Here is a 20,228-nt window from a genome sequence, read left to right as displayed (position 1 = left end):
AGATAAGCAAATTCTTTCATTTAAAAGGGAAGAATTTCCTACTGGCAGGAGTAAGTCATAGGATGTTACTTTTCAGGATAATCCAAAGCCATTTCTATGTGTGTAAGAATTAGAGATTGACAATTGTGTTTCCCATTAAACCGTACCTCATCTTTGATGTCCTCTTGTTGTTGTGCTGTGAAGATCTCCATTGCTCCCATTAACCTCATCATCAGCTCGTCCACTGTCGTATTGCCTGAAGATTAAAAGTCAAATCAAACAATCACGCCCCACATTGTGTGACTTAATCTTTGTGTTTTTATATCTATAGATGTTAATCATACCATTAATAAAGTCGTAATTACCTTGAATAACATTTAGAACTTCATTGGATGTGCGTTTTCCCATGACTATAAGGAGCAGAGGGAACTGGTCTGTCTTGTATGTCCGTATAGTCTGTGTCACAACACTGCCAAAGTGCCTCGTACACATGGTGAGTAGTCTGGAGGGCAAAGGAATTTTTTAAATTATTAATATTCTCCTCAATTCACTTGATCGACAATGCATATGAAGACATATTTCATAGCCAAAAAAAAATATTTCATAGCCAAAAAAAAAATACATAGACCAAAAGTGGACATACATTCACATGCATGTACACACAAACATTTTTACAAGGTATTGAAAAGGGGGTGTGTATTCCAGCTTTTCCAACTGCAGTGCAAAACAGAAATACACACAACTCGTGGCATTAAGGACTTTAAAACCAATTCTGAATTTTCTTATTCCATCAGAGTGACATGCTATCTCAATTGGAACCGTCGATGAATTAGTATTCCTCAGCAGACACCCAGAATTGATAGGGCAATAGAGGATTTCTTATTCCATTACAAAGACAGAACTTTTTAAATTAACATTTCAGAGAGGGAAAAGGGTAGCAGGCAGTCGGGTCCCCGCCAAGCTCCCTGTAAATGTCATAATATTAATGAATTGCTATAGACTGAATGCAAATATAGATTAGCTTTTTCTCCCGCCTTTTAATAAGATCTACTTTAATAACTGGCTGGTAAAATAGAGAAGTAATGGAATGGATGGAGGGACAGCGGGTCAGAGGAAGAAGACAGATGGAAGGTATGCTGTCTGAGAGGGGGTGATACTCATTAAAACATGAAGCCAAAGCTGAGGGAGCTACTTGCAGACTGCTCAAACTGTGAAATTGAGCACCGGAGCTCATTGTGGTACTTTTTAAGGTAACAATCGTACTGGTACATGCTGAAAATGTGGATGAAAGCTATAGCACCTCAGCTCAAAGCAGAATTGAATTTAAGATATTTTATAAGAACATGACTCAAACTAAACCTTTCAAAATGTTGAACTTTGAGTGACCCACATCTTGCAATGAAGGAGTTGGGTACCCTAAATCCTACTGATCATTTTGTCATGACATTTGTCCCTGTTCATACCTCGACCCAGGCAGACCATAACAATAGCCCACAGGGAAACTCTAACCTGTAATGAAAGGCCAAGGAACAATGGACACTAACTTGAAGGGTAACCCAATCTTAAATCTCGCATCAAACACAAGCCAACCTGCTTTGGTTTCTATCTCTAAACTAAGGAAGTCAGTCCACCCCAGCAAAAAAACTGCTCCATCAGGAAACACAGCCTAAACCTAATATGTATCCACTGTAGCTAAGAACAAGGATATGAAGCACTTATAAATCCATCTATAGTACAAGTATGGACACGCTGAGGGCAGGAAGAAGTCGAGCTACTGCAGGAACTGAGGTGAACAGTTCAGCACTGTCTCATCCAGCCATAACATAACATGGTAAAGAATGTAGCATAGTCTGTACCAGACCTGTGGCCTCCAATCCCAATCCTTCAGGGGGAACCAAACGTAGAAGAAATACCTGCATGAAACCTGCAGCTAATGTTGGGTTTAAGGCTCTACTCTGATGGTTAATGTGATTGACAGCTTCTAATTTGTCCCATATCCCATCACCATCTCTCACTTCACATCCAGACAGCTAAAACAGTTAATGTTTCCCTGGTCTGTCACATAGCATTTCATCACATCAAAGTGGTGTGTGAAGATGCAAGTTGACTGGTTAGACCTGACATTTGCTCCAACAAGCAGCTGATGAGTCAGGCTAGTACAGTAGCACTGCAGGGAATGTTTTTGCCAGCCACCTGTATGGGAGTATGTATGGGAACCGGATGCTCTGATAGCTCACTGTGTCAGACACACTTTGTTTCAGAGCAAACATGGACATGTTTTGATTTGAAAATGACATTTTGTTCTCCTTCTCCACCAGTTATGTTTTCAGGTAGGAGGATGTCAAGAGGAGAAGTCAAGTGTACCGTCCAGGCTTGCACGTTGCTTTGTCCCTGCTCTTTAGCCGTTAAGACACCAAATTACACTCAAGGTCATTAACAATAACGCCTGTATTGCTGGGCTGCATTAAATTATTATTGTTTCAGGCTCTTGTACACTGCAGATGGTCGTAATCTCTAAAAAAGAATTAGCAGGAAAATAAAGTCGCATTAGTTTACTTGTGCTTGTACACATATGTTAGTATGTAATAAAATGTTTAATAGATTTGAGATAGCACAACACACACCAATAAAATAATCTACTTTTATTTATCTATTCATAGTTTCAACATTTGTCGTATACAATGACAGTACAGCACCAGTACGATATATCAGATTCATCTCCCATGGGTGACAATTACACTGGCATCCAATCAGCGGAACTGCATTTATGCATAATTAATCATTTAACTGGGAGGCCTGTGAGAATATGGACAGCTAAGCAACAGGCACATTCCAATATCAGCAGGTTCATCACATGCACACACACACGCACACAGGATACCTTTCTAACAGCCTGTGTGACTGATGCCAATCACCAGTCACTTTGGATCAACCAGAGAGCGTGAGAATGCAGAGAAGCAGTGTGTGTGTGAGAGTGAGTGAGTGTGCATATGTGCATGCATGCGTTAGCAGCAAAGCTGTGACTAGCTGTGTGTGATGAAAAGCTCCAGATGTTGCCTGCCTTTTAATGTGCAATAAAAAGGCTCAGCTGGGGCAAAAAGCAAAGGATGCCAATGGGAGAGAGAAAGGAGAGTGGAATGAAGGAAGGAGGGAATTTTCTTGAAAGAAATAATAGAGGGGTGAGGTCAAGGTGCGAGTCTTTCTTAAATGGCTGCTACCAGAGGGCAGGCTTAACTCTAGAAATTTTGGGAGAGAGGGAGAGAGTTATGGTAGTGGGATAAAGGGAAAGGGAATAATGAAAGATGGAAGGACCAGGAATTAAATGAAAGGAGAAGGAAAGATGTAGCAGAAAGATGGGGGGAAGTAGGAGAGAGGGCCCTTGGCACAAAAGTAATGAGTAAACCCAATCAAACCACAAGCAGGTCCACTTTCACCTCCATCTTTGCACAGCGCTATACTTGAACCTGCAGGGGATCTGATCTATAACACATTGCACACTAACCCTTTAACATTTACTCAGTTTTTCTATAAAATGTACTATCCAGATAGAAATATCCATCCTAGTAGCTGGACCTGTGTAACAAACAAGTGTCGCGCAGACCTTGCAGCTATCAACACAGACTGCTGGAGCTGCACCAGGACTTTGTGATTAAATGGAGAGATAGAGATGTTTGGACTCCAACGGAGTCTTTCGTCTCCCACTGACCCTCTATTCAGACAGCTTAGTCAAGATTGCCCAATCAGGGGCCTCACCATGCAAACACAACGCCTTTTGTTAGCATGCAAGCTCCGAGCTTCAAAAAGAGAATGCAGTATAAGAGAGAGAGAGGACAGAGATACAGGGTGTGAGCAATGGAGTGAGAATTGAATGTCAGCAATTAAGGATATGTCCACACTAATACGAATACTTTAGGAAACGCTGTTTATGTGTGAAATGAGGTTCCCTCCACACTAATATTTTAGATAATTTTCTATAAGCTTGCTCTCCACGCTGAAATGGCTAAACAGGGCGTAATCTTCAGAATAAGAATAATTTATTGACTTCCCGAGGGGAAATTAAGTCTTTGCAGGCTTAAATTTTAATAAATCTTTATTATTAACTCTTAAGTAATAGGATCAGGCAGGGCACTAATTAAACTACATTAACCTCTTCTAGTATCAATAACAATGATAACAGGAAAAAGATAGTAACAGCTTGCTTAACAGGGTATTCGGAGCCCTCTGCACACAATCAAGCTGCTCTCCCACTGAAATACATTCAACATCCTCTTTATTAGATACAACTCACTGTGCAAACAGTCCACTCCTCCACACAATAAATCACATATAAATAAAACATAAGGATTAAGCATGCAGTCAGGGCTTAGAGGTTCAGTTATTGCTCTACTCAACTTTACAGTCGGCAAAATGCAATACTAAACACAGTATGACTCTGAAAGGTGACAGGATCTCTGAGAGGTCCAGGGCCAGATAATACCACTGGACTCATTAATTTGTTCACCATTGTTTTTACATTTAAATATCTGATTTGATAACTTGTTTAAACAACTCTTGTTAAAACCTTCCTGATTACTCATGTAGCAATATTTCATGGACTCAATCTTAAAACAGTATCTAGTGTTTATATTGTCAGCAAAACTTAAAACTACCTGGTACTACAGTTGTAGCAACAGGAGCTGACACAATACTATAGCATCACACATTACAACTGTCAAATATTACTTAAGTTGAGTCCATATATGTCTGACACAGTCTCAAAAAAGTCTCAAGGTCAGATTCACAAAGGATATTGCGCTAATGCCACCGTATCTTAAATGTTCATATGCAATTTTCTGTAAATCCATAAGCAATATTCATTCTTAAAGTGTACTAAAGTGGCATATCACACCACATGGTTAAGAACATCAGAGTCAAAAGATGTTATAAATTCAGCTGCAAGAACAAAACTTTACTTAGAGCTTGATTTTAAAGAGAACTCTAATTCTAATTATTTTAATTATCCATCAACTCACTCTGCTGTTTTATTTGTTTCTATCTGTGCTGTGTCTGTCATTTGTCTATGACAGACTCTGTTTTTTGACACTCCATACTCCCCTTCATGTATGGGTTGAGAGCTGTTCGCTACTCTGCTCTGTTACAGTGCGTTACCATCGTCTCTGCCCCTCACAGCAATAAGTTTTATGTTTTAAGGTATTGTCCTGTATGTGCCATCTGTGCACATATTGTGTACTGTGATGCACTATTGTTTTGCAAGGCTACAATCACCGCCACCATAATCCCTGGAAAGTCTGGGTGAGACACCCCTTATAAAAGCACTTCATTTACCACCAACTCTCTGAAGACGCTAATAATCTCACTGCATGTGGCTATTAGCACTGGTGTTTGTGAATTGAACATATTTTTTTTTGCAATGAGGCTCATTTGCATAGAAAGGGGCCAATTTTCCGCCAAATGTATATTACATAATTGAAATACGTGCAAATAGCCCCAGAGCAGTGAGACGCTATTTTCTTGGCAGCTCAGTTAGGGGTGCGTTTCACCCTTTGCGGGTGCTTTGAGAACTGAGAAATTTTTTGTCTTATTTGTGAAGGTTTAGCAACCACAAAAGCCACACAATCCTTTTGTAAATTCGCCTCAGAGCGTATTATTAGATTTCTTTCAAACTTGTCTGTAATTGTTTAGACAAGAATCACAACTCCTTGAACATAAAAGTTTTTTAACTTAAATGTGCTTACCACAAATTCCACTGGCCTGTCTCCATCAAAAGGTGAGTAAAATGAATGGCTCTTCAAAAATGTGTAATCACATGACAAAATCTGGTCTAGAGTTAAGTTACTTAGAAACAAGGGGTAGGTTCAATTTCCCCACAGGCACAAATCACCCGCTCTCCCCTATTAATCATCATATACAATTCGTAAACAAAATGTGTTGAACTAAGTTGCATCTTTATTCATATCACCACTGCAATGTTGAGTAAAGGCAGCAAGACAAGCAGAGAAAGGGGAACAAAATACAGCATGACATAACTGATAAACCCCGCAGCACTATGACCAGCAAGTCACCTGAAATAAACAAAAAGCCCTCTGGCTGACTCTGGTACCTGGCTTTGTTAGCTTCTTTAGTGACATCCCAGGCCCATGTAATGAAGTTCTGGCTCAGGTAGGAGACGATGGAGTCAGCACACATCATTTGGGAGCAGAAGACATTGCCGAGGACACTTTCATCATTGTGGAGGTAGATGGCCAGCAGTTTTCTCTGAGGATAGGAGCGAAAAAAGAGAGGAATATGTAGAGAAAGAAATTATGTGAGCAAAATGTAACGCTGATTCCCTCTGGATACGTGTCTTTGTGAAGTGGAAACAATTTTTTCTTTTGTGAGTTGATTCAAGGTGAAACTAGAAGTAGGATAGTTGGCTGCACAGGTTGTTTTTAAGTTTAAGAAAAAGAGACTTTACAGATTAGTAAATTTAATGAACACCTTTAACAAACCAAACAGTAATAAACCGTCAAATCTGTAATCTGTCTTTGAAAAGATAAAAATTGTATTTTGTAAAATCCATTGCTCTCAAATCTGTGCTGGTCTGCAGTGTGAGATCTCTCAGCCCAGCGTGGGTGTCTCATCACTTGAAAGACATTTCCACATTACATGTTCATAAAATGACATGACAAGCCGCTGGGTTCAGAGCCAGCATGACTTCTATAGACCACAGCAAGGCCACAACTGGCAAAAAAGCAAATACCACGCAAAATCAAATGGAGAGCGGTGCAAATAAAACTTCTCTTGAAGGCGACGAAGATATGGAGAAAACAAAACAGACAAATCACTCTATTTATTTTACACCAAATGCCAGCAGCCTGTTCAGGTTAGTAGCGGCAGGGCCAGACAATATTGACGAAGCTCCAAATCCAAGGATATTGACACCATCATATAAGCCTGGCAGATTCTCCCAACTGACAATCTAATTAAAAAACAAACACACCCACAAACATAAAAAGGTTCCAGGGGACAATGTTGGAAATAATGCTCTCTAAATTACATGTCACTTCTCTTGCTATAAAAGAACAAATAAGAAAAACTCCCTCAGTCGCCGCTTAGTGCATTTTTAACCACGGCTGTGAAGGAGGAGTCAAGAGCTCTGTTTCTCAGGAGCAGTAATCTAGGCTACGTACGCCAAAAAGCGAAAAATCTACCCAGGGCGTAAAACGTGAGGGGAAGTGAAAAAAGTTGTGCTATACTGTGGCCTGTGTAGAATGGGAATGGAAGAGCACTGCTGTGTTTGCTCAACGATTAGTGCTTTAGAATAATCTCCAGGGCTCCTAGAGAGAAGGAGCTGGGGACTCATTCATTGGGCCGATTCAACGGCCTGAAAAGATTAAACACTCATGCTGAGAAGACAAGCAAATTCAGTCTTGAGAGAGGGGTGAGTGTGAAGGGAGGGAGAGTTTTACAACATGAAAAAAACAACAACCTGATACACGCTCAAACACTGATGTCCCCAGCACACATGCGCAGACGCACAAATATAACTGTGTGGTACCCACAAGTGAACGACTCACACTCACTCACACACATGCATGCTCAATTAGAGCAAGTGTAAAGACTAATCAAAGTGGGCATTTTGGCAAACTGAACTCCTTCATCTTAGTTAAACTGTCCATACCCCTCTGTTCCCACTCTGCTTTCAAGTCAGATCTTTTGTACTGCCTGTCTTAACAGGGAGGAGCAAATCCCTCAGTTCAGCTAAATTACTAGGTCCAACCTGAGCTAGATAGTGACCCCATAGCCCTTCCTCACACCTGTTCACCTAAATATAAGCTTGCTTTGTGTGTGTGTGAGAGAGAGAGAGACTAAAGACTTCACGCAACGTTTGCATTGAGTCTGTTGAGTATCTGACTGTTTTATTGATGCCGCTCTTACTCTGAAGGTAGATCGATTAAGAGTTTGAGTCATCTCTACATTTAATTAGAAAATATACAATTTTCCCATACAAACCTACAATGCCAATATTTTTCTAATGAAATTAATCCTCAACAGCTTGAACTGAAAATTGTGTATTGTTTTGTGGTGTCCCCCTAAATGAGTATTTGTGATCAATAAAACAGATTTACTATTTGCTGCACTATACTGTAGCTACCATCCTGGGTTTTGGCCTTTCCTCCCTATGAATTCAACTCCACAATAAAACCAAGCTGAACTAGACAGAGCCAACAGTGAAGTACAAAGTGTTTGCCTCTGTCATAGCTCTAAAAGATGCTGTTAGTCTGCTTATAGAAGTTTAAAAATTTAGTCTCAAACATTGATGCTTAATGCTGAATAACATCCTATTGGGCTTCAGATCATTCCTGTCATGGCCATAACCAGCTATGAGGTCACCAAGGTCCAGACATAGGTGATTATTTCCTTTAAAAAAATAAAAAAATTCCCCTCCAAAAAATGTGTGCTATAAAACTTTAAACTGTGATGATACATCAGGGATTCTCCCTGGCCATGCAGGAAAAATATATTTATCTTTGTATGTTTCTACAAAAAATTCTGAACACTGCTGGTTAAATGATGCAATCTAAAGAAAAGGGCTTTACATTTTTCACATACTACATTTTTCATGCAGGTTTGCTGTATTATAGGCTGCATCTGAAATCACTCCAGATTTACTTCGTGTTGCAATATATATATACTTTCACTTTTATTTGATCATCTCGATTTGGACTGTAAAATGTACTGCTAAGTTTTCACAGTGGAATGGAAAATAAAGTGCCCATAGAATGAACACTAATTAATACGAAAAAAACCAACAACCCCACAATGCAACCAAATTCATCCATCCCCCCTAACCTTCAGCTACAGAGTGCCACTCTACACTCACAGATGTGGAGGTAGGGCTGGACAATAAAACAACAACAATATTTATCGCAATATAATTTTTTTCTATAACAATATAATAGATGTTCAATAAATATTCAATAAATGTTTGATTTTATTCACTTGAATCATACACGAATTAGGACATAATTTTTTAATTCAGATTATTTTGTTGAGGAAAAAGGCGTGAAAAAAGCCCTTACTTAATTTTACTCTTGCATATTTGTTGACAAAGATTTTATCATCATTGTTTTGAATGTTCTAACTCAGATATGCGAAGTGATCCACTGTTTGGCATCAAGTGTTGACCATAAAAAAAGAGTTTTATATATATATATGAAACTTTTTATCGTGATAACATTTGTGGCCATATCGTGGTGGGCACTCTGACTTTGAGGGAAAGCTAATATTAATCCAAAATCTCAGATGATATCTTGTCTCGTATTACAGTACATCCAGGTCCTATGTGACCTGTCTGAGTGTCTTATCTTTCTGTCATCTATCCAGTCACTCTCACCAAGCAGAAATATAATGCGTTGGTACACAGATAAACAATACATATCTGACACTGTCATGGCATTATTTCTTACATTTCAAGCCTCTTTGGGGGACTTTGTAGGGGAACTCTAGGGCTCAAGTAGTCCTCTTTCCTGACAGACAGTTGATGGTTTAATCAAAGGGCTGTTTTCTGTGGGTGATACTTTTAATAGGCTTTTAACCACATGTATGGTATGTTTAACGGGGCCAGAGGACACCAGTGAATGTGATACAGATGTGCACAGAAAGGTATTTAGCGAAGGAAGGACAAAGAAGTCCAGATAGTGATTGCTCTAAAGATGGCAGGCTCAGTCTGGAAAAGCAAACACTTCAAAATGAAGAGCTCAAATTACTGATCTAATGACCATTAACACACAGTGGGAAAACACATTCAGATTGATGACCAACCACACAGGAGGCTCTCCACAGCCATTCTTTATTACATCTTTATAACCGAAACAGCACCAAATTCTGAACTCTTCCCCAAGTGTGAATAAACTATTCAATGAACTGTCTGCTTTGAATTATGTGGTTAAAGCTAAGTAGGTAGCGGGTTTTGGCTATGTAAGCTCTACTAATGGTTAGAAGGATAAAAAAGTAGGTTCAATATATTCACATATAGGAATACATTTTACTACACTTTACATTGATTTAACTCTTAATCCAACTATTTAAGCATGAGTTATCCTGTCAGGTGTAGTCTATGAACCATTATACTGTTGCTTCTGATTTACAGCCCTAGATCTGATCTGAGATAGCTTTATATGCCATTCTGATGCACCAGTGCTCTTTCCTCTTGACTCTGCAAGGCTATTGCTGGGTTTTAAAGCGGATACTTGGCAGTGATAAATCCCTGAACTCCCCTCTCCAGCAAGGCTATGAATTTTAATGTGTCTTTGTGTGTGTGGCAGAGAGGAGACAGGAGTGGAGAGCAGAGGAGAGTGGGGTTAGAGTGATTAACCACTGCGTTGATGGGGATTTAGTGAGGATCGTGGTTAGTGATGGGTGGCCTATCTCTCTGTCCGCTCTGACTAACCACTGATCCCCAAGAGGGTTCAGCTCAGCTCAGCTCAGCTCTGCAGCCCAAAGCATTTTCATTAAGGATGGATTGAGTCTATCTCAACAGTCCCCCAACACACACCTACAGAAACACTTCATCAAATGTAGTGTTTTGCTTAGTGATTAGCCTCTCCCAAGCTTTGAGGGAGTGAGACTGATTCCTCTGTTTATAAACCCACCAAGTAGTCCCCCTTCAGTCAAATCTGCCCTATTCTAATATCCCCTTAATGAAATAGGCTTTTTCTACGACGAGGACACAAAAACTAGATTCCTTTTCAAATGGAAGCAAAGAGCAAAGCATGGCTGGATAGACGGAGGAATGGACGGTGTAATCGTGCACATATGCTACTGTGTAATGAAAGTCAAAAGCAGCATGTTTTGGCCTGTCGTCTAGGACGCTTGTGACAAAACAGGACAAACACAGAACAGATCAAATAGCTTCTGTTTTCATGCAAAATTCTTTGCACATCTCCAGCTTCCCTAAAGCCATTCTAACCACAGCACAGTTGGCAGACTAAATCAAGCTCACCCAGAATAAAACATAATACAGTGAAAATGAATACTATTTCGCCCCAGCGCTGGGTAGAGCACAGTGGTACAGTACTGAGTGTGTGAACACTAGGGAGACGTCGGCCATATTGTGCTGGCTTAGGAGAGGAGATCAGCTGTGAAGCAGGCGCGACGCCAAGCTTCTCTTAAGGATTTTCCATCTCTGTTTATTTCACATTCTCTCCATATCTTACCCTTATCCTGCAACCTCTCATAATGTTTTCCCCCGGCTTTCTTCTCACACAGTCTCTTCCTCTGACTTTCACTTTTTGCACCCTCCTCTCTTTTCAGACCATGTTCTCTGTTTTGTGCCCCTACCATCATCTATTCCACCCACCCTCCCTCTCTGTGTGCCTGGTGATCTGAACCCCCCTAACATCTTGCTGTGTCCTCACAGTCTAATAAGGCTGTAATCCACACAAGCTGTCAGTTGATACAAGCATCCTTAAAAGGACAAAAGCCAAAAAACAAGCGGGGAAAGTGGACAGCTAAAAATAAAGCCTCAGCTGTCAGGGTGAAAATTTGATGAGGGTTTTGATGAAATTATATCAATGTGGCTACAAAGCCTTCTCCACACAGCATAACACAGAGGGTAGACAAATAACAGTAAACACTGCATGGAAATATGAATTCAACTTTGAATTAAATAAATGATTATGCCAACACACTATTAAGAGAGATAATTTAAACTTACATGGTAAGCAGCAATTTTTAATCAACTCAGGATATCCCGTTAATGTTACTCAAATGCCTGTTGGTTACATTTATTTCATTTCTCTTTGTCAGTTCAGTTTGTCTGAGTTTCGCAGATGCCATTGTGATTCTTGATATATTTTTTTGTGCAGGTTTGGCCTCTAGTCATGATACAATAAATCATTGCTCATTGCATTCAGCCAAATATGTCCTACATTTTTGGCAGTGTTTATAATAATTATGAAGTTGCTTCAGAGTTACATTCTTTTCCTTTTTGGTGTTTATATTGTGGCTACTCATTGTACAGTATATGTATAGGTCCACATAAGGCTGCATTCAGACCAACAAAAGCACCGTGTCCAAAAAACACTTAGCATCTTATGGGACAGCAGGGGCACCAACACGGAGGATTGCAGCAAAAAGTGATGTTTGGGGGCAAAAAAGTTTAACCTGGTTTAATGTTTACCTCAACACAACATTAACGTAAAACAAAACATACTGCGGAGCAGTTGTTGATCAAACACATGTAAAACCACACTGCAGGAAGAACACCTTGTTGCATGAACAGTGTAGCAACAATCATTGAGATGGAGGAGAAAACTACATCATACTACCATCTCATTTAGAAAACCCTGTTTTTCAAACTGGTTGTCATGGAGCACAAACCTTCTTATAGGTATCCGTAGCAACAACTTTGTTTTATCTTAATTGTTAAAAGGTATTTTGCCGACTTGATGTTGCCTATCCTGACGCTCTTGAATAAATTAAGGTTTAATAATAAAAAAAACATTGCATACCAATGAAGCCCCGGGCGATTTTTTTTTAACAGAATGTTCTTTTCAGTCCACTGCTGCTAAGATCTCAGTAGGAAATCATTTAGACAGACAGGTGAGTACAAAAAACTGCCAAAATCCCTGACAAGGTACCCACCTCTCTATTATATTTCATTTTTACATTGTGTGTGTGTGTGTGTGTGTGTGTGTGTATATGTGTGTGTGTGTGTGTGTGTGTGTGTGTGTGTGTGTGTGTGTGTACATAAAGCTTTTGCTAAACTAACATAATGAACTCCATCTCACTGGTCCTCAGGACAAGAAGATCCATTCTACAATTTATTGCAGACTAGACTAAAAGAGTGGACTGGTCATATACTGCAACTGGTTATAATACTGACCATTGAGTGCAAAATTCCCACCAGTTCCGTAATGAAGGAGAAGATATTATTAACACAGTATCTCCCTTGGCAGATAGAGAATGAATAATATCCTAATCAGTCTGTGTTCCTCCTTTGTGTTGTCTTAAGCGAAAAAAACTGCTCAAAAAAGAGAAAGCAACGGCTAGGCTACACTAAGGAGCAATTACCTCAGAGCTAAAGGACAAGCCAACATTAGTAACATCAGCATGTCGTATCTTAAATAAAATCAAAATGAAAAGTGTTTGAAATATGAAAGTACAAAGAAAAATAGGATTTTGTTACCCAATGCAATATCCCAATAAATTAAAAAACCTTCCTATCAGGCCCCAAACAGTCACTCAGCTTACTTACATCTCTGGCTTTGCCATAGAAGGCTTCTTGAGACGCTGCCTCCAAAGTCCCAATGAAGAACATTGGGTGGGTCTCTCCATACCTACAGGACACACAGGACAGAGAAACAAGCCCATAAAAACAATGCAACATGCTAGCCTTCTTTGATTTCAATCAATCAATATGAGAAGAATCCGATGCTTAGCTCACCTTGAAGAAAATTCGGCAGTAAAGTGCAGTAAGGCATCAGCTTCATTCTCACTATTCTCTGGCACTGGAAGGGGACAAAAATGATTTATGGTCAAGCTTTAGCTGCATGTCACAGGAATTTAATACAATGCCTGGAGCTAAAATTAAGATTTCCAATCTAACTTTGTTAGGCTGCTACACTGTACATACTCATAGGGGATTTCCGACAGGTAGAGGAGCCCATTCCAAACATCTCTGAATCGTCCACACCAAACTCTGACGCATCCTCAAAATCATCCCCCTCACTGTCGCTGACCATATGGACATCTGCACACTGTAAACATAAATGATTCATTAACTGCTAGACCTATTTCAACAGAAGTAATTAACAGAAGCATTTTGTTTACGTGTTTTAGGAGTTAACATGTATAACCGCGCCCAGGGAGAAATGAATCCACAGCGCAGATCCATATAGAAAGAGTGTGTTTGTGTGTATATACCTCTTCTGTGGGCTCCTGTGAATTGGCTGGGGTGGACCGTCGACAAACACTGAGGTGATGGCAAGGATAGCTGATACCAGAGACAGCTAGCGTCATCTAATAACAGGAAACATAAAGAGTGATTAAGTCACCAGTTGTTTAAGATCTTCAACCATGTGTGATTATTGGCCCAATCTAAGTCTACTCAAAGTTCCCATCAAGTTAAATTGAGTCCAATCTGTTCATTAGGGGAGTGAGTGATGGAAAATGTCACTTACTACTACTCTTTACCAAAGACTGAACTCTAATCAGAACAAAACAAACCTCACAACTGACTCAAGTTCTCTCTCTTCTCAAATACTTTAGTTAGCCTATTTAGGACTAGCTTTCCCCAGGCTGCAGAAGCATAGCCCGTTTCATGAGATACTTTATGACTTTTTAACTCAGGCTTGCTCATCTCACTAATCATGGGAGAACCTTGATGAGGTTTGTGTACACCTGCAGTAGCCGCAAGTGTGGAGGTGGTTTGTAGTAAGAGAACACCTGACTAATGAGCTGCCAAATCCAAAGCAAGGACTGGAAATGTCAGCGTTCAGCAGGGACTCATTACAGCTGGTGTCTCTTGCCTTAGACCCCATGGGACATCAACAATACAGGCAAGGCAGTTGCAGGATGTAGTGTGAAACTAAAGATACCTTGCTTTTAAAAAGTGGTGTGCCAGATTTTAGATTGATTCCCATCATGTCATTTTCTCAACATGAAGACACCACTGTTAGTTCCTGTCAACAGTGACCACTAAAAGCAAGACCGGTAACAATCACACAATGATACTTGACACAATAATGCAACAACATATCCACAGATGTACTAATGAGCTATGAGCAAAGCAGAAAACCCCCCAGATGCAAATGCTTTTCTGGGAGAGTGAATTTTTAAACAACGGGGCTGAGGCAGAGCAGGCAGGGAGGGTGTGATAACAGGCAGAGAAGCTGCTCGTCCCCTGCAGAGGTCCTGTGATCTGCACCATTGTCACGTGCTAAGACACACAAAGAGCAGCTGGACATGGTTGAATCAGGAGACGATTACATGCAACGCCAATTGAGTCTGAAAAGGACCACAGAGACTACGGGGAGTTTCTCTTTCAAGATAGAGTGGTTCCTCATGCTGGCTTCAGCTTCTATAACAGGAGAGAACAGTGTAACCACTAGACCTTGTCCTCAACATGGACTTACTAGTGAGTACACTGTGTACCTAGCACCAATAAGGACCAAAATATCTGACAAAGTGCCACTTTCACTATCTATTATTTCCTATCTTTTCATACTACTTTATCTTTTCAATGGCAGTAAGTTAGCTGCAGCCAAAAGACCAAAATATTTGGACAGTTGTGGCTAAACTACATGCATGACTAGGTACAACTAGTGTTGGGTGTGACGATATAAACCATATTATAGTATTTGTCCGTAACGTTTATATCATCTATTCTGTTAATAAGGCTGGGTGTATTAGATCACTTTGGGCAATGTTACAAATAAATAGAACTGCTTTGCTGCAATATTGACATTTGATTTCATTTTTTGCATCGATGTGATGAATTACTGATTTGTGAGGTGTTAAATTCACTGGAATAACCAAAAAAGGCATCCCTGTCTGGTTTGTGTATCCATAAACAGTTTCTTAATTGATTTTTCAGAATATATATATTTGAAATGATATTGGAGGATTTTATTCATATTGCCCAACCTTAGGTGCAACCATGTTCTGTATCCCTTAGATGTGTTTGTTCACACATATACTATTGAATGCATATAGATTTTCTTTTCCTAAACTAAGATAATGAACTAATCCCCTGAAGAGGAACAACCCTTTTACAATTTATTGCAGCCCAAAGAAAACATTGACTAGCGATATACTGTCTTAAATTCCCACCAGCTTCGTAACCGAGGACAAGATATGAGAAACGCAGTACCTCCCCTGGCAATTCAAGAATGAATAATATCCTGATGAGTATTCCTCCTCCATGTTGTCTTAAGCAAAGAAAACTGCTCAAAAAAGCAGTGGCTAGACTTCGATGCATTGTTGAAACTTGTGAATGACATCACCGCTAAAGGGGCTGGCCAACAGTGAAACAGAGGATAAAAATATATGAAAAATCTGTTTTTTCTTTCTCAGTGAAGTAAAACTTTTCCAACGAGGCCTCAAGCAGTCAGTCACCCCAGACACAGTAACAGCGTGGTACACACAGATAACATAAGAAACAGATTGTATTTCTTGTGTATTACCAATTAGTAGCGAGTGTACTCTGGACAATGAGAAGTGTGTAAATGTCACAGCAAAGACAGCTGAGTATCGGTGGAACACCTACGAAGAACACTTAACTGAATTGCCCCGTCTTTGCTTGTGTAACTTAACTCTAACTAATTTAGTACTCTGGTCCTGTTTATTAGATCATTGTGTTATACATATTTTTCCAGAGAATTTCACAAAGTAATGGAACAAAAACATCCCCCAACAGTAAAAGTAAAGGAAGTTAGCAATACTTTTTTTTAAACAAAAGAAAATCTATGGCTATTTGAGACAGGATGGTTGCTTGGCCTGAGAGTTGAATTAGCACTGAGAAAGAGCCGTAGATGTTGAGCCAGACAAAGATATACAGGGTCTGAGCCTTAAGGATGTGAAGGTATGGCCCGAAGTCTATTCTGCCTATTCTTCAATCAAGTGGCAATCAAACGTGAGAATCTTAACAGCGGCTGCCGAGAGGATCCCCATAAACCCTTTGCCCCCACTACTCACAATGAGAGGCTTTCGTCTGAGGGCCTAATAAGTGTATAAATAAAGTTGATCACTTCCCTTGTCAAAGACAGCCTGCAGGGTTTGGACTGACATGGATGCAAGGAGGGGAGGTGAAAGGGGAAAAAAATGAGTTGAGTGCCTCTCAATCCTCTTCCTCGCTTTGACCCGATGGCTTCTCCTGATGTTGAGGTACACAAGTGCAGCTTGGCGGCTCAGTGGTAAAACGTGGAAACAAGGCTGAAACGCCGCAGGACACGGGGGTGGGGGGTTGAGGTTAACCCCCCCAAATGACCCTCTCCCACATCTCCACACAAAGGCTCGCTCTTCTTTTTTGGATTCTTTTAATTAACACTTGCATTGAGGCTCTAAGCATTCAGGGGCCGAAGCAGGGAAAGAATTTTCTCTCTCTCTTACCCCCTCCCTCCTTTCCCTCCACTCTTCAACCCTTTCTTCCCTTCTTTCTCTCCCTTCATTCTTTCTGTGTTTCATTTTTTTCTTTTCTAGTGTGGGCAGTGTTTGGATTAGGTGTCTGGCTGTGATTGTGAGATAATTACTACTGACAGCTGCACTGAAGGCAACCACAACCACAGTACCACCTTACTCCACTTTCTCTTTGATGGAGCAAGGGAAGTGAGGCAGAGTAGTCAGTAAAAGGAAAAGAGATGACTAGAGGAAGAAGTATGAGTGTCTCAAACATGAGAAAAATGTACTTGACAGGGAGGAAGAAGGCAAAAAAAGAATACAGGGCCAGTGCGCCCCACCCTAAACACCTGTTGGTTTCCTTCTTATAGGCTCCTTTGAGCCTTGCTGAAGATATGTCTCTCCTGATTAGTATCTGGGGTCCTGCACACTGTGTGTAATGTACGCACACACCTACAAATGCAAATACAGAGCTAGAGGTTAAGGTAGGCATAAAAAATTACTGAAATGTTGAATCAATGGGATCATTAACAGTGGGCGTGCTCCCTAAAGTCTTGAGAATACGATTTGGAGGCTGGCGCTTTTCTGTAGCACCACAATGCTTCATTTATAATGGCCTGTTGTGACACATTTTACCTTTATCAAAAAAAAAACCTACAGCTTCTGCAATTTGGATATTGCACTTGGCCATATTGCAATTTCACTGATATTTCAATTACTTGTTGAGCCCTAGTGTTGTGCCTCTATGCTCGTAGGCAGTAGCGGTGTCTGAAAGGTGATGAGGAGGAAGTCTGTGAAGATTCTCAGTCATCCAGGTCATAGTTATCCAACGAAGGTTAAAGTCAAGGGCAACTGGACTTGGTTGAAGACACTGGAAGACGATTCGTCCTTCTTCAACCAAGTCCAGTGGCCCTTGACTTTAACCTTTGTTGGATAACGTAAAACATAAAAACAGTTAGAAAAGATAGAAAATGAGACAGACAGACCAACTTGGTGCTGAATGTCACCTGAAGGCAGCCAATCGCACAAAGGGGGGGGGCTCTGCCTGAGCTTACTGCAGAGCCCTGTTGCTATGGAAACCACCAAGCCCCCCTAAATAAACCCCAGGTTTCAAAGGCCCCTATCAGGTAGAGGAGGATTCCATTAAAGCCAGCTGGGAAATGGGAGGGAGGTGCTGGCCTACAAGGCAAGGCACCTCCGAGGCTCTGCAGCATTAATACATTAGCAAACACCATGAAACACTGCATAAATGTCAGCAATTACTGGCTAGAAGGAAGGGTGGGTGGTGGGGGCTGAAGAGATGATGGGAAGTAATAAGGATGTCCTACTGGCTGTCAATCACTCCAACAGGTGTGGAGGAAAGACTGCCAATCAAAACAGCTCCAATGAGATGAGGCCTGTCTGGAAACTCTTCATGCCGTATTATTTAGGCAAAGGAATAGAAGAAGAGAAGGAGAAGGAGGAAACGGGGGAAGAGGCTCAATCACCGTATTTCAAACAGCACAGGAAGTTAACGTCCTGCTGGCCTCACAAATCAAGTGTTGCCAAGACCTCTGTCATCATCTTCAGCACTGTTCAGAACAGCTTTGCCAAAGCCACAAGAATCAGGGGGAATTTGAAGGCAGAGCTAGATCATGGTATTTGTGGAGTATTTGTTTTAATCTACTTGGAGTAAACTGAATTCCATCAAGTTTTAACTATAGCAAAGTCCAACAAGTGTACTTTTTTCTGACGGAAGACTTTTCCAGTACTATCACAATTGTTGTTGTGCAGTAAACATGATGACTATTAAAAAGAAAAGCTAAAACAAACACACACACACACAAAGACTGACAGTGTGTTTCCCCACATGATCCTCTACTTGGCTACTCAGGCAAATACTACAAGCTGTCTTCTAATGAATCTATGAGGAACATTGGAATCGTGGCACTTAAAAAATGTACTCAAGAAAAAGTCTGAGACACAGAAATATTTCAAACCAGTACCTGACCCAGATCGACACAGTCTGTCTGCTAGAAATGAGCATCACCTCACATTGCTACTGCTTCAACTACACTTTGTGTCACCTCCTTTCACATGCAACTTCCTTGGTCTAACACCACATAAAATAACACAGTGCACTGAATAAACTGATCTGTTGTTCAGTGCTACTTGAGCATCCTGATCTAATTTCAACTCTCCATAAGAGCTGGAATAGTTCAGAGCACAACAAACAATGAAACTCGTAGAGTGAACACTATCAGGGAGGGTGACGTAACACATAACTACTAGTTTACCTGAAAGGTGAGAATTTCTTTCTAATAAACTACACTCCAACAATACATAAACAAACAATGCCACCACTCAAATATCTTTCCCGGAACAGAAGAACAACTGACAGTTAAAACAGATACTCTGTTTTCTGTAGAACAAGTTGATCAATTAGTTAAGAAAATAATTGTGCTTTTTGTGCTCACAAAAAATATTTTTACAGCTTCACTTATAGCTGCCAACCTGTCTGAGAACAAGAAACTCCCAAGTCAACTGCTACAGCATCCATGCTAGAGGCAACTATGCTGGTATTGTCACAGTTATTGCTAATAATGTTTACCTACTAACACCAAAATGACACTTTTTTTTGAATATGACAATTCTTTTTTTTAAATCTAACAAAAGCCAATTCTTGAAATTTTTTGAAATATATGAACTGCTCAATTGGTAGTAAATATTGAGGGTCGATACCAAGCCCTAGACATAGTGTGTACAATATGACATATGCAAACACACACATGCAAATATGCACACAACACACAAGCAGGCAAGCACAGTTATATCACGCACTTAAAGGAAAAGCAGAGTTAAGTAGTAATCGATTCCACTGCAAGCAGGCTAGTGTGCAGAGCTAAACGTAATCTCGGGCCTCTGGCTGCCACGTTTATTGGCCCAAACCCCGGGAGATGAGACTGGGCTAATGAGCTAGACACTAACACTGGCTTCCTACCCGCCCGCTAGGCCAGCCAAGCCCTGGGCTTTCTCTGTTAATACCTTCAGACGTTTCAATAAGAGGGCTGCGGCTAGAGCAGAGGCCATTATTACACTTCTGTCTCTGACTTCTGTGCTTTTTAATATCTCCTCATCCAGGAAACGCAGACCCTGCAGATGTGTGTTAG

General features: G+C 40.5%; 1 protein-coding gene across 1 annotated transcript in view; it reads right to left on the bottom strand.

Annotated features, from left to right (window-relative positions):
* Positions 1-20,228, bottom strand: part of faf1 (Fas (TNFRSF6) associated factor 1) — a 63,344-nt gene that overhangs the window by 17,808 nt on the left and 25,308 nt on the right. The window contains exons 9-15 of the mRNA XM_038715934.1: positions 13,888-13,983; positions 13,598-13,721; positions 13,409-13,472; positions 13,220-13,301; positions 6,080-6,234; positions 345-481; positions 147-235 (exon numbers count right to left, since the gene is read on the bottom strand). Of these exons, the coding sequence (XP_038571862.1) occupies positions 147-235; positions 345-481; positions 6,080-6,234; positions 13,220-13,301; positions 13,409-13,472; positions 13,598-13,721; positions 13,888-13,983 (747 nt within the window). The remainder of the gene's footprint in view (positions 1-146; positions 236-344; positions 482-6,079; positions 6,235-13,219; positions 13,302-13,408; positions 13,473-13,597; positions 13,722-13,887; positions 13,984-20,228) is intronic.

The sequence above is a fragment of the Micropterus salmoides genome, unplaced genomic scaffold (genome assembly GCF_014851395.1).
Source record: "Micropterus salmoides isolate LMB-PRFRI ecotype aquatic unplaced genomic scaffold, ASM1485139v1 Ms_hic_scaffold_13, whole genome shotgun sequence".
Taxonomy (NCBI): Eukaryota; Metazoa; Chordata; class Actinopteri; order Centrarchiformes; family Centrarchidae; genus Micropterus; species Micropterus salmoides.
This window is presented reverse-complemented; position numbering and strand designations above follow the sequence as displayed.